We start from the raw sequence: 21631 nt of genomic DNA, 5'->3' as shown, positions 1-21631 counted from the left end.
AGCACCTGGGCATCATCTGGGATCTGTCACCAGCCCCACCTTCCCAGGCCTCACTGGCCCTTAAGTGGGGCCCAGTGGAGAGCAGAGGGGTTTAGTGAGCAAGGCGTCCTGGGGAAACTGGGGTTGGATGCTGCAGCCCATCCAGGGAGGTGAGAGCAGCGAGACCCTGCACTCCTTGGCACCCCACTCTGCCTCCATGTGAAATGCGGAGAAGGAATTATGGGCCCCTTGTCTCTGCCAGGAATGACAGCTAGCATTTATTTGCCATTACTGTATGCCAGACTCTGAGCGGCCTGTTTCATCCTCATCATGGCCTATATGATGAGGGAGGTACTGTTATCCAACTCCTCCCTCTCCTCCCTGTTGAGAGAGGCCCAGAGAATTTCCATTTCTCGTCTAAGGTCACACAGCACAACATATTCGGTGGCACACTGACTAACACGACACAATACTGCCCCTACAGGCAGAGCCGGGCTAGAGCAGAGCATTCCGCTGGCTTTGAAAAGAAATCCCAGCCCGGCGCTATCAGCCATTACAGATATTAGTGTCCACCAAAGTATGGGGGTGGGGGGGACTGCCAAGTAAAACAGAATTCAGCCTGGCTCTTCCCCTTCACCCAGGCCTGGCCCCCTGGGCTGGGCTGAGCCAGGCTAGGCGAGGCCACCCACCCTGAGTGATCCTCCATCCGGAGCAGTGGAGCAGGGCTCCCCGGGCCCGAGGTGAGTGCCACCTGTGCTGGGTGTGGCGTCTCAAGCGCTGCATGGTTCTGATCCTGACTCAGCCCCTCATGTCCTGTGCGACCTGGCCTTCCCGCCCTCCGGGCCCCGGCTGCCTCCTCTGAGAAGGGTGTAAGTGGGCCGGCTGGCCTCGGAGGCCCCTCCTTCCAGCTGGGCCCCGGCAAGATGCACAATCAGCTCATTCTTTAGTGAATGCACTGGGGGGCCCAGCGAGCGTTTATGAAGACATTTCGAAGTGGCTGCTCTTGGGAAACCCCAGATGGAATTTGGCATTGAATCCAGGGGGCCGCTGACTGCATGAGGCCTCTGGGTTTCTGTGCTGGTGTATGCCTGAGCACCTGCACACGCTGCCCTCCTAGTGCCAGGTGACGCGCCGAACAGAAGATGCTGGCCTTGTCCAGGAACCTCCTTCCTCTAGAACAGCCGCTCTCTGCTCAGTCTGGGAGGGGGTCCATGGTGCTCCTGCCCCCTTGTGACCTCACCCACCAAAAATCCTAGGGCCCTGGGGTCATGATGAATGCTAACAGGCCCTGGTGTTCTTGGCCTGGCCTGGGACCACCCACTTCTAGGCTCCTCGTCTTGTCCCCATCTGCAGGAAGGAACATAGGGCAGTTTGGTGTCATGGAAGGAACTGGGGGCCCAGCCGAGGGGCTCAAGAGCCCTTCAGACTCTGCCTGGTGAGTCAAGTGCTAGAGACCTCACTTCCTCACTTCTTCATTGGAAGACGTGGAGTGGGGGTGGAGTTTGTTCCTAGGACATTGTAGGGATGTGGATAGCATTGCCAGATTTTGTTTTGTTTTGTTTTTCTTTTTAGAGCGAGGGTGGTGCTCTGTCACCCAGGCTGGAGTGTAGTGGTGTGATCTCAGCTCACTGCAGCCTTGAACTCCTAGGCTCAAGTGATCCTCCCACCTCAACCTCCAGAGTAACTGGGACTACAGGTACATGCCACCACACTGGCTTAATTGCTTTTCTTTTCTTTGTTTGCAGAGACAAGGTCTTGCTATGTTGCCCAGGCTGGTCTCAAACTCCTGGGCTCAAGTGATCTTCCTACCTCGGCCTCTCCAAGTGCTGGGGTTATAGGCGTGAGCCACTGTGCCTAGCCTGGTTGCCAGTTTTAACAAAGAAAAATACAGAACATCCCATTAAATGTGAATTTCAGATAGAAAAGCAAATTTTAGCATAAGTATGTCTCAAATACTGCATGGGCCCAGGTGTGGTGGCTCACCCCTGTAATCCCAACACTTCGGGAGGCCGAGGTGGGCATATCACTTGAGGCCAGGAGTTGGAGACCAGCCTGGCCAACAAGGTAAAACCCTATCTCTACTAAAAATACAAAAAATTAGCTGGACATAGTGGCACATGCCTGTAATCCCAGCTACTTGGAAGGCTGAAGCATGAGAATTGCTTGAATCTGGCAGGTGGAGGTTGCAGTGAGCTCACACCACTCCATTCCAGTCTTAGTTCTCAAAAAAAAAAAAAAATATATATATATATATATATATTGCATGGGACATAATTATACTAAAATGAAATTATTCATTGTTTATCTGAAATTTGGATTTACCTAGGCCTCCTGTCTTTTGTCCGGCAACCCTAGATCTGGGTCAGGTTGATGCCACAGACCCAGAAAGCAACTATGCCAGCCTCCTCCCCCTCCTCCTGCCCCTCTTCAGGGCACTGGTGCCCGCCTAGTTCCCTCACCCCCACTCCTGCTGACCCCCCACATCTGTCCCTTGAGTTCCCAAATGCCCTTCTCAGCACCCTCATTTCACCCCCCAGGGTATCTTCCTCCTGTAAGCTCAACCATTTTCCCATTTTCCTCTCCCCTAAGGGCCACACCTCTGTAGGGCTCCCAGGCTGGGCAGGATAGCAGGGAGTGTGGGGTAGAGACCCCAGGCCTTGCTGGTCCAGTGGGGCCTGGGTGGGGACAAGAAGAACCCTGGAAGCCCAAGTTGGCAACGACTCAAGAGGTGGAGGCCCCAGCACTCTCAGGACTAGGTTCCCCTGCCAAGGTCCACCTGCAGGAGAGGAGGGGAGAGGGCGGCCCCTTCCCTTCTCCAAGCTCACAGTCACTTCAAATACAGAGGGGCCAGATCCCAGTACCCATCGGATCAGGAAACTGGAAGATTATCTTCTTAAGGGCCAAAAAGGGCTAGGAGGTAATGGGAAATAGAGACAGGGAAAGGGAGAGAGAGAGCAGGGAGACAGCATAAGAAACAGACCGAGACTGGGGGTGCAGGACCAAACCAGGGACAAGGAGAAGGGGCCAGAGAAACCGAGAAAAACAGACGCCTCCGCCGAGGCAGACAGAGGTGAACAGAGAGAGGAGAAACAGACGGGAGAACAGAGGGAAAGGCTGGGAACTCGAGAGAAACTGGGTGCAGACAGATGGGAAGAAACCGAAACAGAAAAACAGAGGCTGGGAGAAACGTGGAGAGACACAGAGGGGTTAAACATAAGACAGAGAACATGACTGGGAGAGATGAGGGAGAAGGGTGAGAGGCAGAGAACAAGGAAAGAGAAGAAACGTCCCCGACGTCGGGGATGTTTTTCAGGGGTCAGGACAGATTGGCGACACAGCAGGAGGCGCCCAAGGACATGACGTTGAGCCTCTCAGGGTCCCCCTTCGCCGGGCCAGGGAGCAGCGCCCCACTCTCCATCGCCCCCTCGCCCTCTCCCGCGGTTCTGGCTGCGCTGCTCCTGCCTCGCCCTCGCCCAGCGCCCCCAGCCCACCAGCCCCGGCCGCGCCCCTCCCGGCTCCCGGGGGCACCCGCGCTGGGCGACGCTGCCACCTGCCGGCCGCTCCCGGGAGCTCCGCGCTTGGAGTGCTGGAGGCGGCGGCTGCAGGGGGCTCGGAATCAGGCCCCGCCGCACTGGGGCGGCCTCCGCGGAGTCTTTCCAGGAATCTGGATGGGCCCGCTCGCCCGCGCCCCGGCGGGCCTGGCAGAGGACCAGCCCCAGCTGCGGACCCCGGGGCAGTCTAAACCCTGAGGCCTTGATTTCCCGTTTTGTCAATGGGAGAAAATGCACCAACACCTCCCGTAGGATTTCAAGAGGGGAGGGGACACGAAGGTACCCACGTTGTGCTCCTGATTTCAAGAGGGGAGGGGACACGAAGGTACCCACGTTGTGCTCCTGGTCTTGCTTCCTCGACCTGGAAATCTCAGATCACTCTGAAATCAGCCAGGCTGCCCCGTCGCTCCCTTTTTGGCCAAAACACAATGGGGAGATATCCCCCAACCATAACCCCTCAAACATAACCCCTCAAAATGTACCCTAGAACCTTCGCCTTCCCCTCCCTCAACCTCTGCCCTCATTTGACTTCTCACCAGACCCAGAGGTCCAGATAAGAAGGGGCTTCCACGTCCCCCTCCCACTCTCGCCGGTCCCGGCACCCCTCCCTGGAGTCTGGGGCACTTAGGAGTGCAGGAGTTGGGGGTTAGGAAGGCCCAGCTCAGCGGTGTGGAGTTGATCCCACCTCTTTTTAAATTTAGGTTATTTATTTATTTATTTAGAGACGGAGTCTCACTCCGTCGCCCAGGCTGGAGTGCACTGGCGTGATCCCGGCTCACTGCAACCTCTGCTTCCCGGGTTCAAGCGATTCTCCTGCCTCAGGCTCCTGAATAGCTGAGATTACAGGCACCCGCCACCACGCCCGGCTAAATTTTGTATTTCTAGTGGAGACGGGGGGGGGTCTCACCATGTAGGCCAAGCTGGTCTCGAACTCCTGACCTGAAGTGATCCTCCCAAAGTGCTGTATTACAGGCGTGAGCCACCGCGCCTGGGACCGCTTTTTAAAAAATCTGTTAATCTCTTCTACCTCCCGAATCCCAAAACCCAACCGATACCTCTGCGCCTCCCTTCCTCCCTTCCTCCTCCCAGCCCCTGCCTGCCCGGAGTCCGCCTCTCCCGGTGCAGCTCCGCCCCCATCCTGAGGCGGGGCCCCATATGTGGAGAGAAGTGGGAGAGGTCGCAGCCCCGCCTTCTCTACACAGGAAAGCTCAGTGGCCCCCAAGCCAGGATGTCCCAAGCTTGGGTCCCCGGCCTCGTGCCCACCTTGCTGTTCAGCCTGCTGGCTGGCCCCCAAAAGGTGAGACTGGGAGGTAAGGTTGTTGAACTTTTGGGCCCTACCCTTGTAGGTCAGGAGCCTGCTTCTGGAGCCTGGTCGCCACCTTCCTTAATCAGGATTTCCTCCTGACCACACACAATTAGCTACTTCCTTTCTCTCTTTGCTGTGGAGGTGGAGGTGGGGGCAGCGGAGGAGGCTCTGGGAGAGCCTAGGTTCTCCCACTTCTGAGGGGGATCCTGTGGTGGGAAGTGGCCACCACCCACCACCTTATCTGACACCTAGCACGTCTCTGTGAATAGGGACTTTGGACCCTGTATTAGCCTCAGCTTATCCTTCCAGCTCCTTCCCGCCTGAGGTCTGGACACCTGGGCCAGCACGTAGTCCCAGCTCTGTTCCTTCAGTGCTGGGGGACCCTGGGATGTCCCCCACCCTCTTTGGGACTGTGTCTCTGCTTGTTCCCTAGGGGAGAGAAGGCTCTTTTGTCCCCTTCTAGAGGTAAGTAATCCCAGCCTGTGGTGGGATTTGACCTGGCTGCCTGACCAAGGCTGGGGTGACCTCTGAAATCTGTGATTTTGAGAGGGAGGTGTAGGGTTTGAGTGTTCCCTCGGCCCTTCTGTTCCTCCCAAGTAAACTCTACAGGTGATGGGGGAAGGCTATCCGGTCCTGGGATGCGTGTTTATCCTGGGAACAGAGACGGGTCTAGAACATGCATTTGTGACTTCTTTCCATTTAAGAACCAGAGGGAAGTCAGGGTCTTCCATAATCAGGATTTCAGAACAGGGCACCTTCACACATCTGGGCTGAGCTTTCAGAGTGGCTCTGCCAAAACCCTTCCGTGGACCCGGGTTCGTGAGCAAGGTGTTCCTTCTAAATCACTGGGCGGTCAGTTTGTGTCAATGCTGGGCTGGGCATCCTCTGGTTTACTCCTCCCACCAACCCCAGGGGTGAGGTGCTGTTAATGCCTTCAATTCTGGAGTTAAGTAAGCTGAGATTTACTTACTCCCAGCCCAAGACCACCCTGACGCTCCATAAAACAGCCTCTGAACCACCCCAGACAAGACTATCCCCTGGTTAAAATGTGGGGAGACAATCTGGGAGAAGAGCTCCTCCCCCTCCCAAACCGGAACTTGAGACTAATTTACTAAACCTGTTAATTATCCATTACTTATTAGTTGGGGTCCAGGAAAATGACAAGGGCCAGTGTGGGGTCTGAGGGGGAAGGGGTGCTGCTGAGTGCCTGGATGGACCCCTCGATCTGTCTCCAAGTTCTCTCTCTGTATATATATATATTTTTAATTTAAATAATAGAGGCCAGGTGCAGTGGCTCATGCCTGTAATCCCAGCACTTTGAGAGGCCGAGGCAGGCAGATCATGAGGTCAGGAGTTTGAGACCAGCCTGACCAACAACCCCATCTCTACTAATAATACAAAAATTAGCCAGGCGTGGTGGCACGTGCCTGTAATCCCAGCTACTTGGGAGGCTGAGGAAGGAGTATCACTTGAACCTGGGAGGCGGAGGTTGCAGTGAGCTGAGATTGCACTACTGCACTCCAGCCTGGGCAACAGAGCGAGACTCCATCTCCAAAAAAAAAAGAAAAAAGAATAGTGACAGGGTCTCACTATGTTGGCCAGGTTGGTCTTAAACTCCTGGCCTCAAGCAATCCACCCACCTCAGCCTCCCAAAGTACTTAGGATTACAGGGATGAGGCACCGCACCCAGCCTGTCTCCAATTCTATATTCATTCCTGTGTGCTGTGTGATTTGGATTCACAGACTCACCCTTTCTGGGCCAACCTGCAGGGGTTCCTTCCTGTTCCTGTCCGCACAAGGGGACAAAGCCTGTGAGATGGTACTCAGCCTGGGACTGAGCATGGAAAAGGGGAATTACCCCAACTCTTATTGGCTATCACTGGTATTCTTATCTTTAGTGTTGTGATTTGTGATTGAAATATTTCGTAAAGGTATAAAGATAAAGATAATGGTGGTTTTGCCAGAGCTGGCTTCCTATTTTTTAGCCTTGGTTGTTTGACCCAGGAGGCTAGGGTGGGGTGACAGATGCCCTTCCCCACCACCCATTTCCTGTGTTCTGGCACCTACACCTCTCCCCCACAGTCTGGGAGCAGCCAGGATGAAATGAAACCAGGTAATTGATGAATGCACGTTCATTCATTCTGCAAATATTTTGACTATTGGGTTTTCAACAATGATGCAGCAAAAATCCCTGCCCTCACGGAGTTTGCCTTTTACACAACTGAAGGGAAATTAACAAGATAAAGTAAATATATAGTATGTTAGATGTTGATAAGAGATGTGGAGAAAAGTTAAGGACACTAAGGGGAAAGGGTGGTTGTAATTTTGAATAAGGTAACCAGAGAGGGAGGGGCTGGAGCCAGCCTTAGAGGAGTGTTCCGAGACAGTGCGGCCTTGACACACAATTGTTATCAATGGAGTGAAATTCCGTAAGATGCCCTGGGTGCCCTGCAGACCTAGTATAGAAGACGGGGAAGCTGATTTGGGAGGCGGGGTCCTAGCAGCTTTGCAGAGCGTGGAATCCCTAGGCAGGGATCTGAAGGATGAATGGAGGCTCGGACAGGTGTAAAACAGCCAGGTATGTTCAGGGACCTCCCTGCGGTGTGTGTGTGAGAGGAAGAGAAAGAACTAGGGGAAGCGAAAGCAGAGGGAGTGCAGCTGCTCACTGGGGGAGTCTCTACCCCAGGGAGCCACCGAAGGGGGCTTCCAGCAAGATTCTTTAGTGATGAGATTTGCATTATAGGAAGAGTCCTCCTGCCCACAGTGTCTGCAGTGACTGAAGGTGGGATAAGGAAAGCCGCTAGTGCCCTGAGCCATGGGTGTCACGGCGGAAGGCAGGTTGGAAGGGTGGTCAGAAGGGATGAGCTTACAAACCTGGGGGTGATGGAATGTGCTGAGAGAGGAAGGGGAGCTGGGGCCAGCCAGGGGTCAGCTGGGCTCCAAGCACTGACCTGGGAACATGGTGGAGTGGGATGGGGAGTGGCTTGCAGGAAGAGGCTGAGTCTACTGGGGACCTGCTGCCTGTGAGGTACCTGGGCAGCATCTGAGTGGAGACCCCACCCCCACTATCCCCAGTTTATGACCCCGACCTCTCTTTTCTTCCACAGGTTGCAGCCAAATGTGGTCTCATCTTGTAAGTCTGGAGGCCATAACTTCCAATCTGGGGAGGGGGGAGGAGCAACCTAAATCATGCCCTGCATGCCTTGGGGGGTGTGGGGGCCAGAAACTCCATCCGTCCTTAGTCCCAATCCAGCCAGAAACTGTCCCCCCACTTTCCCAGCCAAAGAGGGAGACCCCACCCTCTCCCTCCACCAACAAACTTGGGGACTTCCACACTTGCGGGCAGGTCTGCAGCTGGATCCCGGTCCTTCTTATTGCAGTGCCAGGCCATCTCCCCTCTGAGGGTCCCCTGGGTCAGAGGCAGGGGATTTCAGAGAAATCCCAGAAGCCTGAGCACAAGGTGGAGCTTGGGTAAGGGTAACTGGGCAGAAAAGCGTTTCCATTAGGTCCGCCCTGGGTGTTCTGAAAGCACCTGTTCTCTGACCCCACATACTCCATGGGCGCCAGCGAGGACTGGCTCTTCCTGGACATGCCATGTGGCCTCTTTCCCCGCACCTCCTTAGAGTTGGATGAGGAGTGTCACGGCCGCTGCAATGCCCCATCTCCACATCTGCCTGCTGAGGTCAACAGGATACTTCTTCTACCCGTGTTACAGATGAGGGGCGTGGGGCCCAACAGGGAGCCATACTGGGCGCAAGTGCACACGCCCTTCCCCAGAGTCCTCCTACTAAGCTCAGAACGGGGGCCGTACCCCCCACCCCACTAAGGGGTGGCTTGTGCCATGAGCATCTTGGGTGTATTTTGGGGAGGCTGGGATCCTTCTGCCTCTCCATTCTGGTGCCAACTTCTCCTTGCCCTTTTCTGTGACCTCTGACCAGCGCCTGCCCCAAAGGATTCAAATGCTGTGGTGACAGCTGCTGCCAGGAGAACGAGCTCTTCCCTGGCCCCGTGAGGTGAGCCCAGGGCCAGCTCCTTTGGGCACAGTCCTTGGAGGGGCCTGGTCCTGTGTGGACAAGGCCAGGCACCTGCCGAGGGGGCAGTGTGGGCGGCGGGAGCGGGAAGGTGTGGGGAGTCCCCAGGGTGGCCTGGGGACTCAGGATGCTCTTGGTGATCCCCACCCCAGGATCTTCGTCATCATCTTCCTGGTCATCCTGTCCCTCTTTTGCATCTGTGGCCTGGCTAAGTGCTTCTGTCGCAACTGCAGAGAGCCGGAGCCAGACACCCCAATGGATTGCCGGGGGCCCCTGGAACTGCCCTCCATCATCCCCCCAGAGAGGGTCAGAGTATCCCCCTCTGTGCCCCCACCCCCCTACAGTGAGGTGGGTGTCTCATCCCCATCCCTACCTTACCTCTGGCCGGCTGTGCAGCAGGGACAGTGGAGGGCCCTTCGATCCTGGAGGGCACTCTGCACCCAGCATTGAGTCACCCCCTCCCTGGTAACCATACCTCAGCTGGCATGGGGGAGTGGTGGCCAGGGCCAGGGCCCAGAAGACGGAATTCCCTCTTTTCCCTGCAGGTGATTCTGAAGCCCAGCCTGGGCCCAACTCCCACAGAGCCACCCCCTCCCTACAGCTTCAGGCCTGAAGAATATACCAGGGATCAGAGGGGCATTGACAACCCGGCCTTCTGAGTCACCTCCTGCCTGGAATCTTGCCATCACCAACCTCCACCCCAGTGCCTCCTGGATCAAGCTAGAGACTGCTGGCACCCCAGGAATGTCCCTGCCCATCCTGCCATGTCTCTGTTCATTCTTGGATTTAACTTATTACTTTTTCTGCCTCTGTTTCCACCCCAGCTGCCTCTCTTGTCCTGAGGGTTAGGCTGGAGTGACAGTATCTGCCCACCCCCCAACCCAAGAAAGAGGCTGCCGGAAAGAAAATGCCGACCATTGGAAGTGCCCAACAGTAGAATGGGCTACTGTGAGGAGTAGTAAAAGCCCCATTTCTGGAGGTATGCAAATCTTGACTGGACAGCCAGCTCTGAGATTTTATCAGAGCACTTCTGTACCTGTGGGACATTGGACTGGATGAGCCCTGAGCCAGCTTCCACTCCTACCTGAATAGAGAACTCACTGTACCCACCCGCAACACATGATAAACACATGTCCTCACTGAATGTTACTGATTGCGGCTGAGGGCCTGCCTCTGGCTGTGTGGGGAGGGGGTGGAGAGGTGAGCCCAGGCACTGCTGGGGGGTGTGGTGATGGAGTCGCTGCGCCCCAATCCCACCACTGATGAGCCATCTGGGAGGTCTGGGAGGACAGTCCATCCATGGGCCGCCCTTGGGGAGAGGCTTATTCTAGATGCATTGGCTGTCTGTTTTTTGATATCTCTGTGTGCCAAAGAGCCTGGAAATGGGGTGCACATGTCCCTTGTGTGGGTTTCCCAATCCCTTCCGCCCACGGCTTTCCTGGGACACATGGAGCCCAGCTCTCTGGCTGTCTTACCGTGAGTTGGTGAGAAGTTGCCCCAGGAAGCAGCCCTGGGACAGCCCATTCTGCTGTTGATAGCAGGAAACCACCTGCTGGGAGATGATGGGGGTGGGGAAAAGCCCAGGAGAGCAGTGGGTGGGGCTGGGCATCTGTGGAGTGGGGCTTTAGGAGACCTTGAACGGCCCCACCCTGGAATCTCCTACAGGAAGGGGAGGAGGTGGCAGGTTCCACCCTTCTCTACCAGCCCCGCTCGCTCGTGGGAGTTAACTCCCTAGGGGAAAAGAGTCTTCACTGGGGTTCGACCCATGGGGGCCTGGCATACTCATGCAGAATGGGGCAGGACAGTGCCAGTGCCTAGGGACTCAGACAGGGCTGGGTGCCTCCACCCTGATTTTTGCCTTTGCACTGCGCCCCCACAGCCCACTCAATGCCAGCCTCCTTCTCCAGGCAGAGGACCCCGTGTCAATGCTGGCCAAAGCTCCCAGGAGGATTGGAGGTAGAACTGACCCTGGTGTGCCAACAGGGGTGCCTCCTTTAGTGCTGTCCCAATAATGCCCATCTGGGGGCATCAGGACGCAGGCAGGTGGCAGAGCTGGGGACAGCTTGATGGCACAGGCAGCCCCAAAGATGCCAGGAACAGGGACTGTCCAGGTGTGGGTTCCCAGTGGAGATAGGGCCCTGGAAGGAGTGCAGCAGTTACTGACGAGATAGTGCCAAGGTTGGCCGTAGGAGAATGAGCCCAAGCGTAAGTGGAAGTTTCCTTTTACTTTCGGGGATTGGTCAGGGGTGGCAGAAAACATGTGGGTTCTTTGTGTAGATGTGGCTAGTTCCAATTAGAGAAGTCCTGGAGCTGATGTTGCCCTCACCGTGATAGCAGAAAGATGTTGAGAAATGGGCTTGGGAGACCTGGAGGAGAAGTTACCCTCAGCCTGGACGTTGCCTTCCTTTCATCACAGGGCCTTTAACTCCTAGGGAGTAGCAGAGTGGCCCAAGGGAAAGTGGCCATCCTAGTGTTGCTGTGACCTGGTGACAGAAATGGAAACCTCTGTGGCTTTTCTGGTCATCCTTGGTGGGAGTGGAAATGGTGTCACCTTTCTAGAGGGCCATCTGGCACCATGTAATCATGCCACAGATCTTTACAAAGCTCCTGCTATGTAGGAAACACTATGCCTGGCACTGGGTATCCATTAAAATGTAAAATGCACGTGACCTGGCCATTCCACTTCTAGAAATGAGCCTTCAGAAGCGCTCATACAAAAGAGCTCAATAAGTACCATGCACTAACTCATTGTGCCACCAGAACTCCCTATGCAGCCTTTTAAAAGAATAAATAGGATCTGTAGCACCAACCCTGCAAAGGGTCCATCACTTATTGTTACAGAGAAAAGGCAAGTTGCGGAACTGCCTATGATCTCAGTTTGTAAGGATATAAGCCACACATATTTTATTTTATGTATGTATATTTTTTCTTTGCAAATATGTAGATAAGATCTAGAAGGATATAAACCAATCACTCACCACACTTCCAATAGTTGTTGGCCCCAGGAGTGGGATGTAGGTAGCGAATTGCAAGCGGGTCTCCTTCCTCTGTATGCTTTGGCACTGCGTGTTTTTTACAATCAGCAGCATTGCTTTTGTAAATTTAAAGAGATTTGTTTACTGGAAACTGTAGGCAGCTTTAGAAGTTTATGAAGATTCGCCTTGTGAACTTTGATCAACGGCAACTGATAAATTATCAGCCCTGGTATGTGGAAGAGAATACAAGGACTTTAGACTGCGGTACCCACCTGACATGGATGTGACCCGGGGGATAGACACATGATGGGAAAGCCCGGGCGCCTGCCAGACATACACGAAGCCCACATCTCAGACCTATGCAGGACTTAGGAGGTGTATAATGAATGAGAGAAACAGTGAGCTGGTTGGTTGGGTGAATGAGCAGTTTCACGGTGATGGAGAATTTCATCCCTTGTGGCTGGTTTAGTTGCTCAAACCCAGTGAGTGAATAATGAAAGATGGAATGAATGAATGAAGATTAAATGAGTGCACGAATGAATGAATGAATGAATGAGGAGATCTGCCACCAGATATCTGTAAAGAAACACAGTCTAGTTAACATCAAGGAGATGTTCCTCGTGGCTGTGCACTTGAATTTCTATCTGCAGGGACTCCCCAGAGGACTGGGAAATGCAGGAAAGGCTGTAGGGTGGGGGCATGTTGAAGCGGGAGGGCCTTAAGGCACTTGTGCCAGGGATGCAGGAGGGGAAGAGAAAGGGGCTGCTGCTGAGGGAAGTGAGGAGAGGGATAAACACCAGCAGGAATCTTACCTCACCCTCCAGCTGAGATGCAGAACTCCAGCTTCTGACATTTCGCCTTCTGCATCCAACATCTCCAGGCTTTGGTGTGCCCGTCTGTACAGTGAAGAGGTGGCCCCTTTTTGGCTCTGGTAGGATGTAGCTCTGAATCCAAAGTTGGGAAGGGGCCTGGCACAGTGGCTCATGCCTGTAATCCCAGCACTTTAGGAGGCTGAGGCGGGTAGATCACTTGAGGTCAGGAATTCGAGACCAGCCTGGCCAACATGGTGAAACCCGGTCTACTAAAAACACAAAAATTAGCTGGGCGTGGTGGTGGGCACCTGTAATCCCAGCTACTTGGGAGGGTAAGGCACGAGAATCACTTGAACCTGGGTAGCGGAGGTCGCAGTGACCTGAGATCATGCCACTGTACTCCAGCCTGGGCGACAGAGCGAGACTCCGTCTCAAAAACAAACAAAAAACAAAGTTGGGAAGGGCCAAGTGAGAATATTCAGAGATGCTCCTTAACACCAACAGGCTTCCCTCCACTCTACCTTGGCCACACTCTCAAGTGGACATACCTTATCTTGTCAGCCCTGATCACCTCAAGCCTCCCACTCTGAACATCACCTCCTGTACCGCCAGCTCAGGTAGGTCCTGTGTCGCCACCACACCATGCCAGCAATTCTCTGAGCCCACCCAGCCCTCTGAGCCAGCGGTCTTTGCCTGTTGGCAGCGCCATCACCATGTCCTTAAACCATCCTTACAGTCACTACCCTGCATCCTTTACTCCTTTTCCCCATTCACTGTGCTCACCCGGAGAAACTCCAGTTGGATCCAACTATGGCTCAAGAACCAGCACCCCTGTGTGACCAGACTCATTTCCAAATCAAAACCACACGTCTCGCGCGGGCCCTTGGTTCCTCCAACATGCTTTCACAGCTTCACTTCCTCGCTCTTGAAATGACTCATTTCAAATCTCCGACACCCCCAGCCTCAATTTCAGCTGGCAATGCCACCACACACTTCAGAGAAAGAATGGATGCGCCCACACCAGCACACCTCGCTTCCGTGCCCCACACCTGCCACCCAGTATCCACGTGTGCCCCCTGCCCCCGCCAGAGCACAGTGGAAGCCGCGTCGCACTCCTCCAGCCTGCACTGGGCCCCAGCCCTCCTGCTTCTTAGGGTCTGGCCCCTCAGTTGTCTCTGCAGAGCCTTTCTCCCCTTCCCTGGATCATTATCATCCGCTTATAACGTGCCCTGCCCTCCATCCTTTAGAAACTCTCCCTGGAGGCCCCCAGCCCCTCTGGCATCTGCTGTTCCACCTCCCCCCTCCCCACTTTCATTCTGTGCTTCTCCAAGCAGCCGTTTGTCCCCACCGTTACAGGAGATGACTCTCGTCCAGATCATCCGTGACCTACATGTCACCAAGGCCAAAGGTCCCTTCCCCTGCCTATCTCTCAGTGGCATTTGACAGGCTTGGCCGTGGCCTCCTTACCTGTTTTTCCCGATGTCTCCGACTCCACCTTCCCCTGGTTTCCCTGCTCCACACTGCCTTCTCCTCAGGAGCCTTCACTTCCCCCTCCTCCGCCCTCTCTCAGTGATGGCTGCCCCGGAGGTCTGTCTTGGGGTCTCCGGTCTTCATCTTTGTTCATTCCCGTAGTGGCTCTCATCCTGATCTGCGGCTTCACAGACCATCTCCTGTCTGATGAATCTCAAGACTTAATCTCCCGCCGAGACTTCTTCCTGGGACTCAGACTCACATATTTAACTACCTCACGCCTCCTCTTGGATGCCTAATGAGCATCTCCCAGCCAAAAGCAGGCTCGAATTTCCCTCCACCACCCCCTCAAATCCAGTCCTTCCCAAGATCTCCTATCATAAATAGATGGCGCTCCCCATTCGCCCAGCTGTGTAGGCTAAAACACTAAGAAGTTATTGTGATTTCTCTTTCCCTCACCCCATCATCCTGACAGTGCTGCCTCCAAAATAGACCTAGGCCCACTTATACCATTTCACGGTTACAGCCCTCGACCAAGCCACCTTCATCCCTAGCCCAGCCTATCCTAATGACCTACCTGATTTCTGCCTCCAGGCTTGTCTCCATCTCACCCCCTGCAGTTTATCCCACACACTGCACTTAGGGAGATCTTTCTAAAGCACAAACGAGACTTGTTATTCCCGTGCTTAAAATCCTCCACTGAGGCGGAGGTTGCAGTGAGCTGAGATCGTGCCACTGCATTCCAGCCTGGGTGACAGAGCGAGACTCCGTCTTAAAAAAAAAAAAAAAAAAATCCTCCAATGGGCTGGGCGCCGTGGCTCACTCCTGTAATACCAGCACTTAGGGAGGCCAAGGTGGGAGGGAGCATCGCTTGAGCCCAGGAGTTCGAGATCAGCCTGGGCAACATAGAGAGACCCCCGTCTCTACAAAAAATACAAAAAGTATGTTTGTATTTTTTGGCTTCACTCATGGTGGTGCAAGTCTGTGGTCCCAGCTAACCAATGGCAGGGCGGGGTAGGGGGGAGGTGGGGCAGGGGGAGACTGAGGTGGGAGGATTGCTTAAGAGATCAAGAGGTTGAAGCTGCAGTGGGCTGTGATCGCACCACTGCCCTCCAGCCTGGGTGACAGAGCGAGACCCTATTCAAAAATAATAATAATAAAAAAAAGTTGCCCATTGCACTTGGAATAAACTTCAAACCCCTGATCGTAGCTGGCAGGACTTAGGCGGTGTGGCCCCTCCCTTGCCCTCAAGCGTCTTCTCCTACTTCTCCTCCCTTCTCACTGCATGGTAGCCACATTGCCTTCTCTCTGGGACTTGACTATCCCAAATCTTGGCCTGGCCCAGGGCCTTCGAGGGCTTTTCTGCTTGGAACTTCCCTCCCTTCCAACTCCCTCCTCCCAGTCTTCACAGGGCTGCTGTATTTTCACCATTCAGGTTCCCAGAGGGGCCAGCATGTGCAAAGGCCTGAGGAGGGAAGGAGCTTGGGGGCTGGAGAAACTTAAACGAGACCCTTCCTTCCTTCAAAACCCGCTAAGATTCTGCAGGGTTCAGTGGCATGTACCTGTAGTCCCAGCTGCTCCGCAGGCTGAAGCGGGAGGATCAAGTGAGCCCAGGAGTTCAAGGTTGCAGTACACCATGACTGCACTTGTGAACAGCCACTGCTGTTTTAAAAAAATAAAAACCCCTTGTCGGGGCGCGGTGGCTCAGGCCTGTAATCCCAGCACTTTGGGAGGTCTAGGCGGGAGGGTAGCTTGAGCCCAGAAGTTCGAGACTAGCCTGGGCAACAAAGTGAAACCCCATCTCTACTAAAAATAAAATACCCCAAGAGTCTGAAAAGAGGGTTATGTGTTTCCTCAGGCTGCTGTAACAAAGAACCACAGAGTGGGTGGCTCAAAAGAACAGAAATTTATTATCTCTCAGTTCTGGAGGGCAGAAGTCTGAAATCCAAGCATGGCTAGGGTTGCCCTTGCCTATCTTCTGGCCGCTGCTGGCAACCCTGGATGGCCCTTGGCTTATGGCTGCCCTCCAGATTCTGCCTCTACAGCACAGAGCATTCCCTCCCTCCCTCCCTCCCTCCCTCCCTTCCTTCCTTCCTTCCTTCCTTCCTTCCTTCCTTCCTTCATTCTTTCCCCTCCCTTCCCTTTCTTCCTCTCTCCCTCTCTCTCTTTTCTTTTCTTTTTTCTTTCTCTCTTTCTTTTTCTCTTTCTTTCTTTTTCTTTCCTTCCTTCCTTCTTTCTTTTTTCAGAGACAGGGTCTCGCTTTTGTCACCCAGGCTGGAGTGCAGTGGGGTGATTATAGCTCACTGCAGCCTGGAACTCCTGGGCTTGAGCAATCCTCCTGCCTCAGCCTCCCAAAGCGCTGGGATTACAGGTGCAAGCCATCATGCCCAGCCTATAATTTTCTTCTGTGTCTATGTGTATCCCCCTTTTCCATCTCTGATAAGGACACTCTTCATTGGATTTAGACTTCACCCTAATCTAGAATGATCTCATCTCAAGATCCTTATCTTAATTACACCTGAAAAGGCCCTTATTTCAAATAAGGTCACACGCTTAGGTTTTGGCTGAAGAAACATAATTTAACCCACGAGAGAGGATATATTTCTAGGCTTTTAATCTGGGTGGGATCGCTGAGGCAGGAGGACCTCAGAGATCACCTGAAAAAGCAGATCTCTAAGCATATTCCCTGAAAAACTAGTTCTAAGTGATTTTTTTTTTCTAGAGGATTTTTTTAAGGGTGGGGGGAGTATTCTGTGTTCAGATAAATTTGGAAAATGCTGCATATACCTCCCACACTAGAAGATTCACAGTTCACATTAGTGTATTAAAGGGCTGAGAATTCACGGTAAAGAAGCATTATGTATTTATGTAAAGCATCATTTCCCTAGTTTACTTCACCATAAAACCCCATTTTCTTTCTCATAATCTCTGTAGCATTTTCAGATCACATCAGCCTGTGGAAATTCAAGAGGAATGTTGATGTGACCCGACCTTGTCTGTCTTTAGCTGAGAAAATCAACATCCAGAAAAGGACAAGTGACTTATCCAAGGTCACACTGCTGAGAGGGTCGGAAGTTGATTTAAAACTCAGCCTCCTCAAAATGATAGCAATGGAGACACATTAGTTGTTGATGGGGAGAGAGTGGGTGTGGCTACACAGAGGTCTCACCAGAGAGATCTGTTTAGTGAGGGAGCAGTTCTGCATTTTACTTGAAGTGGTAGTAGTTACACAAATTTGCATGTGATAAAACAACACAGAACTAGGCACACACATTATACCCATGTCAGTTTCCTGGCTTTGATATTTTACATAAGATGTAACCCTTGGAGGGCCTGGCATGGTGGCTTACCCCTGTAATCCCAGCATTTTGGGAGGCTGAGGTGGGCAGATCACCTGAGGTCAGGAGTTTGAGACCAGCCTGGCCAACATAGTGAGATCCTGTCTTTACTAAAAAGACAAAAATAACCAGGAGTGGTGGCGCGCCCAGTGCCAGCTACTCCAGAGGGTGAAGCAAGAGAATTGCTGAAACCCAGGAGGCGGAGTTTGCAGTGAGCTGAGATCACACCACTGCATTCTAGCCTCGGGGACAGGAACAAAACTCTGTCTCAAAAAAAAAAGAAAAAGAGACAAAACTCCGTCTCAAAAAAAAAATAAAGGAGGTGTAACCCTGTAACCCTTGGAGGTCAGGTGCCTCATGCCTGTAATCCCAGTGCTTTGGGAGGCTGAAGCAGGAGGGTTGCTTGAGCCCAGGAGTTCAAGACCAGTCTGCGCAATATAGTGAAACCTCATCTCTATAAAAAATTAGCTAGGCATGGTGGCACGTACCTGTAGTCCCAGCTCAGGGGCTGGGACTATGGGACTACCTGGGAGGGTGAGGTGGGAGGATCGCTGAAGCTCAGGAGTTCGAGGTTGCAGTGAACTATGATCATGCCACTGCACAGCAGCCTGGGCAACAGAGCAAGGACCTGTTTGGAAAAAAAAAAAAAATTGAGAGAAATTTGGCAAAGAAAATTGGGACCTCTTTGTACTATCTTTGCAACTTCCTGTGAATCTATAATGATTTCAAAACAAAAAGTATGAAAAACTGGTTTCCTGCCTCCGGGTTCCAGAGCTTTTAACACTGTCAAAGGTCATTAGATCAAATTTAGGTTTATGCTCTGCTATTCATATGCTTCTAGTACCCAATAAAAAGCACAGTTTATGGGCTGGGTGCAGTGGCTCACGCCTGTAATCCCAGCACTTTGGGAGGTTGAGGCAGGCAGATTACCTGAGGCCAGGATTTTGAGACCAGCCTGGCCAACATGGTGAAACCCTATCTGTACTAAAAATACAAAAATTAGCTAGGCATAGTGGCACACACCTGTAGTCCCAGCTACTTGGGAAGCTGAGGCAAGAGGATCACTTGAGCCTGGGAGGTCAAGACTGCAGTGAGGTGTGATCACTTTGGAGGCTCAGGAAGACAATTTTGTGTTTTGACACAGCAATAGCAGAACTTTCATCAACAATTAGATTTAGAACAGGTTATGCTGCACACATTTTTGCCACATGCCCAGCCATCTGGCTTCTCTTGGAATTGTCTCCACCTGCCCCCACCCCCACCTTCATTCACATAATGACTGTGGAACTGGGGGCAGCCATTTCCATTTCATACAATGTGATTCTGCTTCTCTGGCTACGGTTGACTGGTTCAGGGGTGGGCACTGATCCAATCTGGGGCAATCAGAGCCCTTCCCTGAGAATTTTTCTATTTGGAGCTCAGGGAATCTGTCCAATCCTAGATTGCTCAGGTAGTAAAAGTGTGAGATGGAGATGGGGCCACTGGTGGCCATGTTAGCCCCTTATGTGAAAAAACCTGGTTGAGTGAGAAGGAATGAAGCCAACATTCAAAGGAAAGTAAAGACAGGAGACAGAGAGAAAGTCCTGTTAACCTTGCGATGCCTGTTTCTGTTTCTGAAATCCAGCTGCCAGTATGGCCTGGCTACTCCTCCCTTCCTTGGCAACCAAAAAGCTAACACATCTCTCATTTGGGCTGCAGGGTGTTGTTTTGTTTTGTTTTGTCTTAGTTTTCATTGTTTCAGACAGGGTCCTTCTCTGTCACCTAGGCTGGAGTGCAGTGGTGTGAACACAGCTCACTGCAGCATCGACCTCCCAGGCTCAAGTGAACCTCCTGCCTCAGCCTCCCTAGTAGCTGGGATGACAGACACATGCCACCAAGCCTGGCTAATTTTTAAAATTTTTTGTAGAGATGAGGTCTCACTATGTTGCTGACTGGCCTAGAACTCCTGGGCTCAAGCAATTCTCCTTCCTCACCCTCCAAAGTGCTGGGATTACAGGTGTGGGTCACAGCACCCAGCGACATCTCTTATTTTGCTCAAGGTAGTTTGAGTTGGTTTATCATCACTTGCAATCCAAAGAGCCTAAAGTAGCCTATAGACCAACTCCCTCACTTTATAGATGAAGAAATGGATTCCGAGAAAGTCCATGACATCCCTAAGGTTGAGGTCAGTGAGTAGCTAGGCTAGAATTAAATCGCAAACATCCTGATGGGAACACTCATTTGTTTTTGCACAGCCGCTCCTCCTGCCATGCCATGTGACATTTCCAAAGCCTGACAACATTTCCAAAGTCTTCAGTTGGAGGGAAATGCACCTGAACGTCCTCTTATCCACAAAACAAAGGGGAAGGGATAAAAATAGAAGACCCCTGAAATATAACTGGAGATCTGGGACCTGGGGGATTGGTGCAGGAAGCTGAGAATGGAGAGAACAAAGTCACATTTGTTAAAGGTAAAAACTGAAAGGACCCTACACTCTATTTGTGCTGAGCTCTCACACAAGGAAGACAGGATCAAAGGAAGTCTTCATCTCTTTGCAAAACTCTCATGCAGGATTCAGATTAAACTGAGCCAAAAAATATCCTCCTAACCGAGGCTAAAAAGAGATCAGAGACCTACTCCAGTGTTGGCTGCCTGTGAATCCCCAAAACTCCCAGCCTTCCGAGGTCACCCTTACCTTTAATATAAAGTTGGGTGGCTCAAGGGAGGATCCAGATGCTTTTCCTGCATGGTTGCACAGCTCCTTGCCAATCCCCTTGGCTCCTACAGCTGACATTCTCTTCCCATCCTCTCCCCCCAGCCTAGACACAGCATTCTTCCTGTTCCGCCCACCCCCGACAAGCACTGCTAATCAAGCTGCTGTGTGGATCTGACTTTTCCTGCAGTTTCAGGGTAACAGAGAGGGGCGTGATGGGCCCTGGCAGGTTTTCAGGAGTTTTGGTTCCTCCTGGGCCACGTAATATATGAGGCTAACAGAGTGAGCCTGAATCAGACTGGTCCCTGCTAAACAGATGACTCAACATCCTGGAAATGTGTAGCAAGATGGTGTCTGGAGCCACCCAAGAACTTGTCCCCAGAACCACAGTGTTTGTTAGTTCCCAGTGGCTTGCTACAGGCAGGTTTTACAACCCCATGAGGCACTTATGCTGGGGTTTCAGGAAGAAGTGGGTGAGGGGCAAGTGGCTTGGTGAGCCTCGCTTTGAGCTACCTAAGACTTGCCAGAGCTTCATCCAGGACAGGCAGAAGCTTTTGGCCCCCACACCTTGGGGGGCCCAGAGAGCCACAATCACTGACATCATCCAGCCCATTGGCTTCTAGTGTCCCCTGAACCTCCACGGCCAAATGGTATTTCATTAGGGGTCCTGGGGCAGAGGGCAGCTTCTAGGCAGCTTCAAACCCCATTCTCTGCAGACCCTGCCGAGAAGGTAACATCTCAAAACACATACGTGTTGTGTGCTGCTTATCCCTGACCCTGCTCGGGTATCCTCACCTGATGCTTCCCTGGCCCTGCCTGTGGCTAGGGTTCCCTTCCTCTCCTTATGTCCCCAAAACAACGCCAAACAGCCTGCAGCCCACTCTGAAGAGCAGTTTAATGCTTTTTATCTAAGACTTTCCATTTTTAGGAGGTCTGGCCTTCTATGAACAAACACGTTTATCAAGGTGCTTTTTCTAACCCAAAGAGTAATTAGCTCTCTAAAAGCAATTCTGTTTGATTCTGGACCAACAAATGCAATTCACAAACCCTAGCAAAAGTTATTAAATAGTGAGAAATATTCCCCCATCTCCAAAACATGAACCTGATTCATACATATAATTACTGTAGTTCTCATATCCTAGAAAATCCAGGATGTACTGTTGCCAAATCTATTTTCCTTATATGTACCACTCACATTGAAATGGATCCCTTCCTTGACTTTTTTACCTGGAAAGCATCAGAGTTCTTCAGAGTAGCTTCTCAGAGTCTCAGTTACAGGACAAGCCCTGGGGAGTCTTTAAAATCCTAGGAATAAGCCATGAGAACTAGAGGGGTTTAATTTCACAAATTTTTTTTTTTTTTTTTGGCAGGGTCATGCTTTGTCGCTCAGGCTGGAGTGCAGTGGTGCAATCACCGCTTACTGCAGCCTTGACCTCCTGGGCTCAAGAAATCCTCCTGCCTCAGCCTCCCAATTAGC

The 21631-nt window shown here is 52.4% G+C and overlaps 1 protein-coding gene and 2 long non-coding RNA genes across 5 annotated transcripts; 1 reads left to right on the top strand and 2 right to left on the bottom strand.

Moving 5' to 3' along the window:
* The first annotated feature begins 4675 nt into the window (after nt 1-4675).
* Nucleotides 4676-10261, top strand: TMEM92 (transmembrane protein 92). The gene is made up of 5 exons (XM_055255825.2): nt 4676-4827; nt 7944-7969; nt 8775-8849; nt 9020-9215; nt 9413-10261. Exons 1-5 carry the CDS (start codon nt 4759-4761, stop codon nt 9524-9526), a joined length of 480 nt encoding a protein of 159 aa, XP_055111800.1. The 5' UTR covers nt 4676-4758; the 3' UTR covers nt 9527-10261.
* A 470-nt stretch (nt 10262-10731) lies between these two features.
* Nucleotides 10732-13652, bottom strand: LOC129469353 (uncharacterized). 3 transcript variants are annotated; one of them, XR_008653011.2, is made up of 3 exons: nt 12655-13652; nt 11846-12068; nt 10732-11350 (listed from the first exon to the last, which is right to left on the bottom strand). It is a non-coding gene; the product is annotated as an uncharacterized lncRNA (long non-coding RNA). The 3 variants fall into 3 exon arrangements; XR_008653012.2 differs by having other exon boundaries at nt 11846-12923; nt 13438-13652; XR_010117947.1 differs by having other exon boundaries at nt 11846-12920; nt 13438-13652.
* Nucleotides 13653-16290: 2638 nt separating this feature from the next.
* LOC134735162 (uncharacterized) lies at nt 16291-20424 on the bottom strand. Its single transcript, XR_010117948.1, has 2 exons — nt 20137-20424; nt 16291-18090 (listed from the first exon to the last, which is right to left on the bottom strand). It is a non-coding gene; the product is annotated as an uncharacterized lncRNA (long non-coding RNA).
* Nucleotides 20425-21631: the final 1207 nt, after the last annotated feature.

The sequence above is a fragment of the Symphalangus syndactylus genome, chromosome 20 (genome assembly GCF_028878055.3).
Source record: "Symphalangus syndactylus isolate Jambi chromosome 20, NHGRI_mSymSyn1-v2.1_pri, whole genome shotgun sequence".
Lineage (NCBI taxonomy): Eukaryota > Metazoa > Chordata > Mammalia > Primates > Hylobatidae > Symphalangus > Symphalangus syndactylus.
Note: the sequence above shows the minus strand (reverse complement) of the source record. Positions and strands in the feature narration are given on the sequence as shown.

Coding starts and splice junctions, on each gene's coding strand:
- TMEM92 (XM_055255825.2), top strand. CDS start 4,759: ATGTCCCAAGCTTGGGTCCCCGGCCTCGTGCCCACCTTGCTGTTCAGC. Junction 7,970..8,774: donor GCCAAATGTGGTCTCATCTT/GTAAGTCTGGAG, acceptor ACCTCTGACCAG/CGCCTGCCCCAAAGGATTCA. Junction 9,216..9,412: donor CCCCACCCCCCTACAGTGAG/GTGGGTGTCTCA, acceptor TTTTCCCTGCAG/GTGATTCTGAAGCCCAGCCT.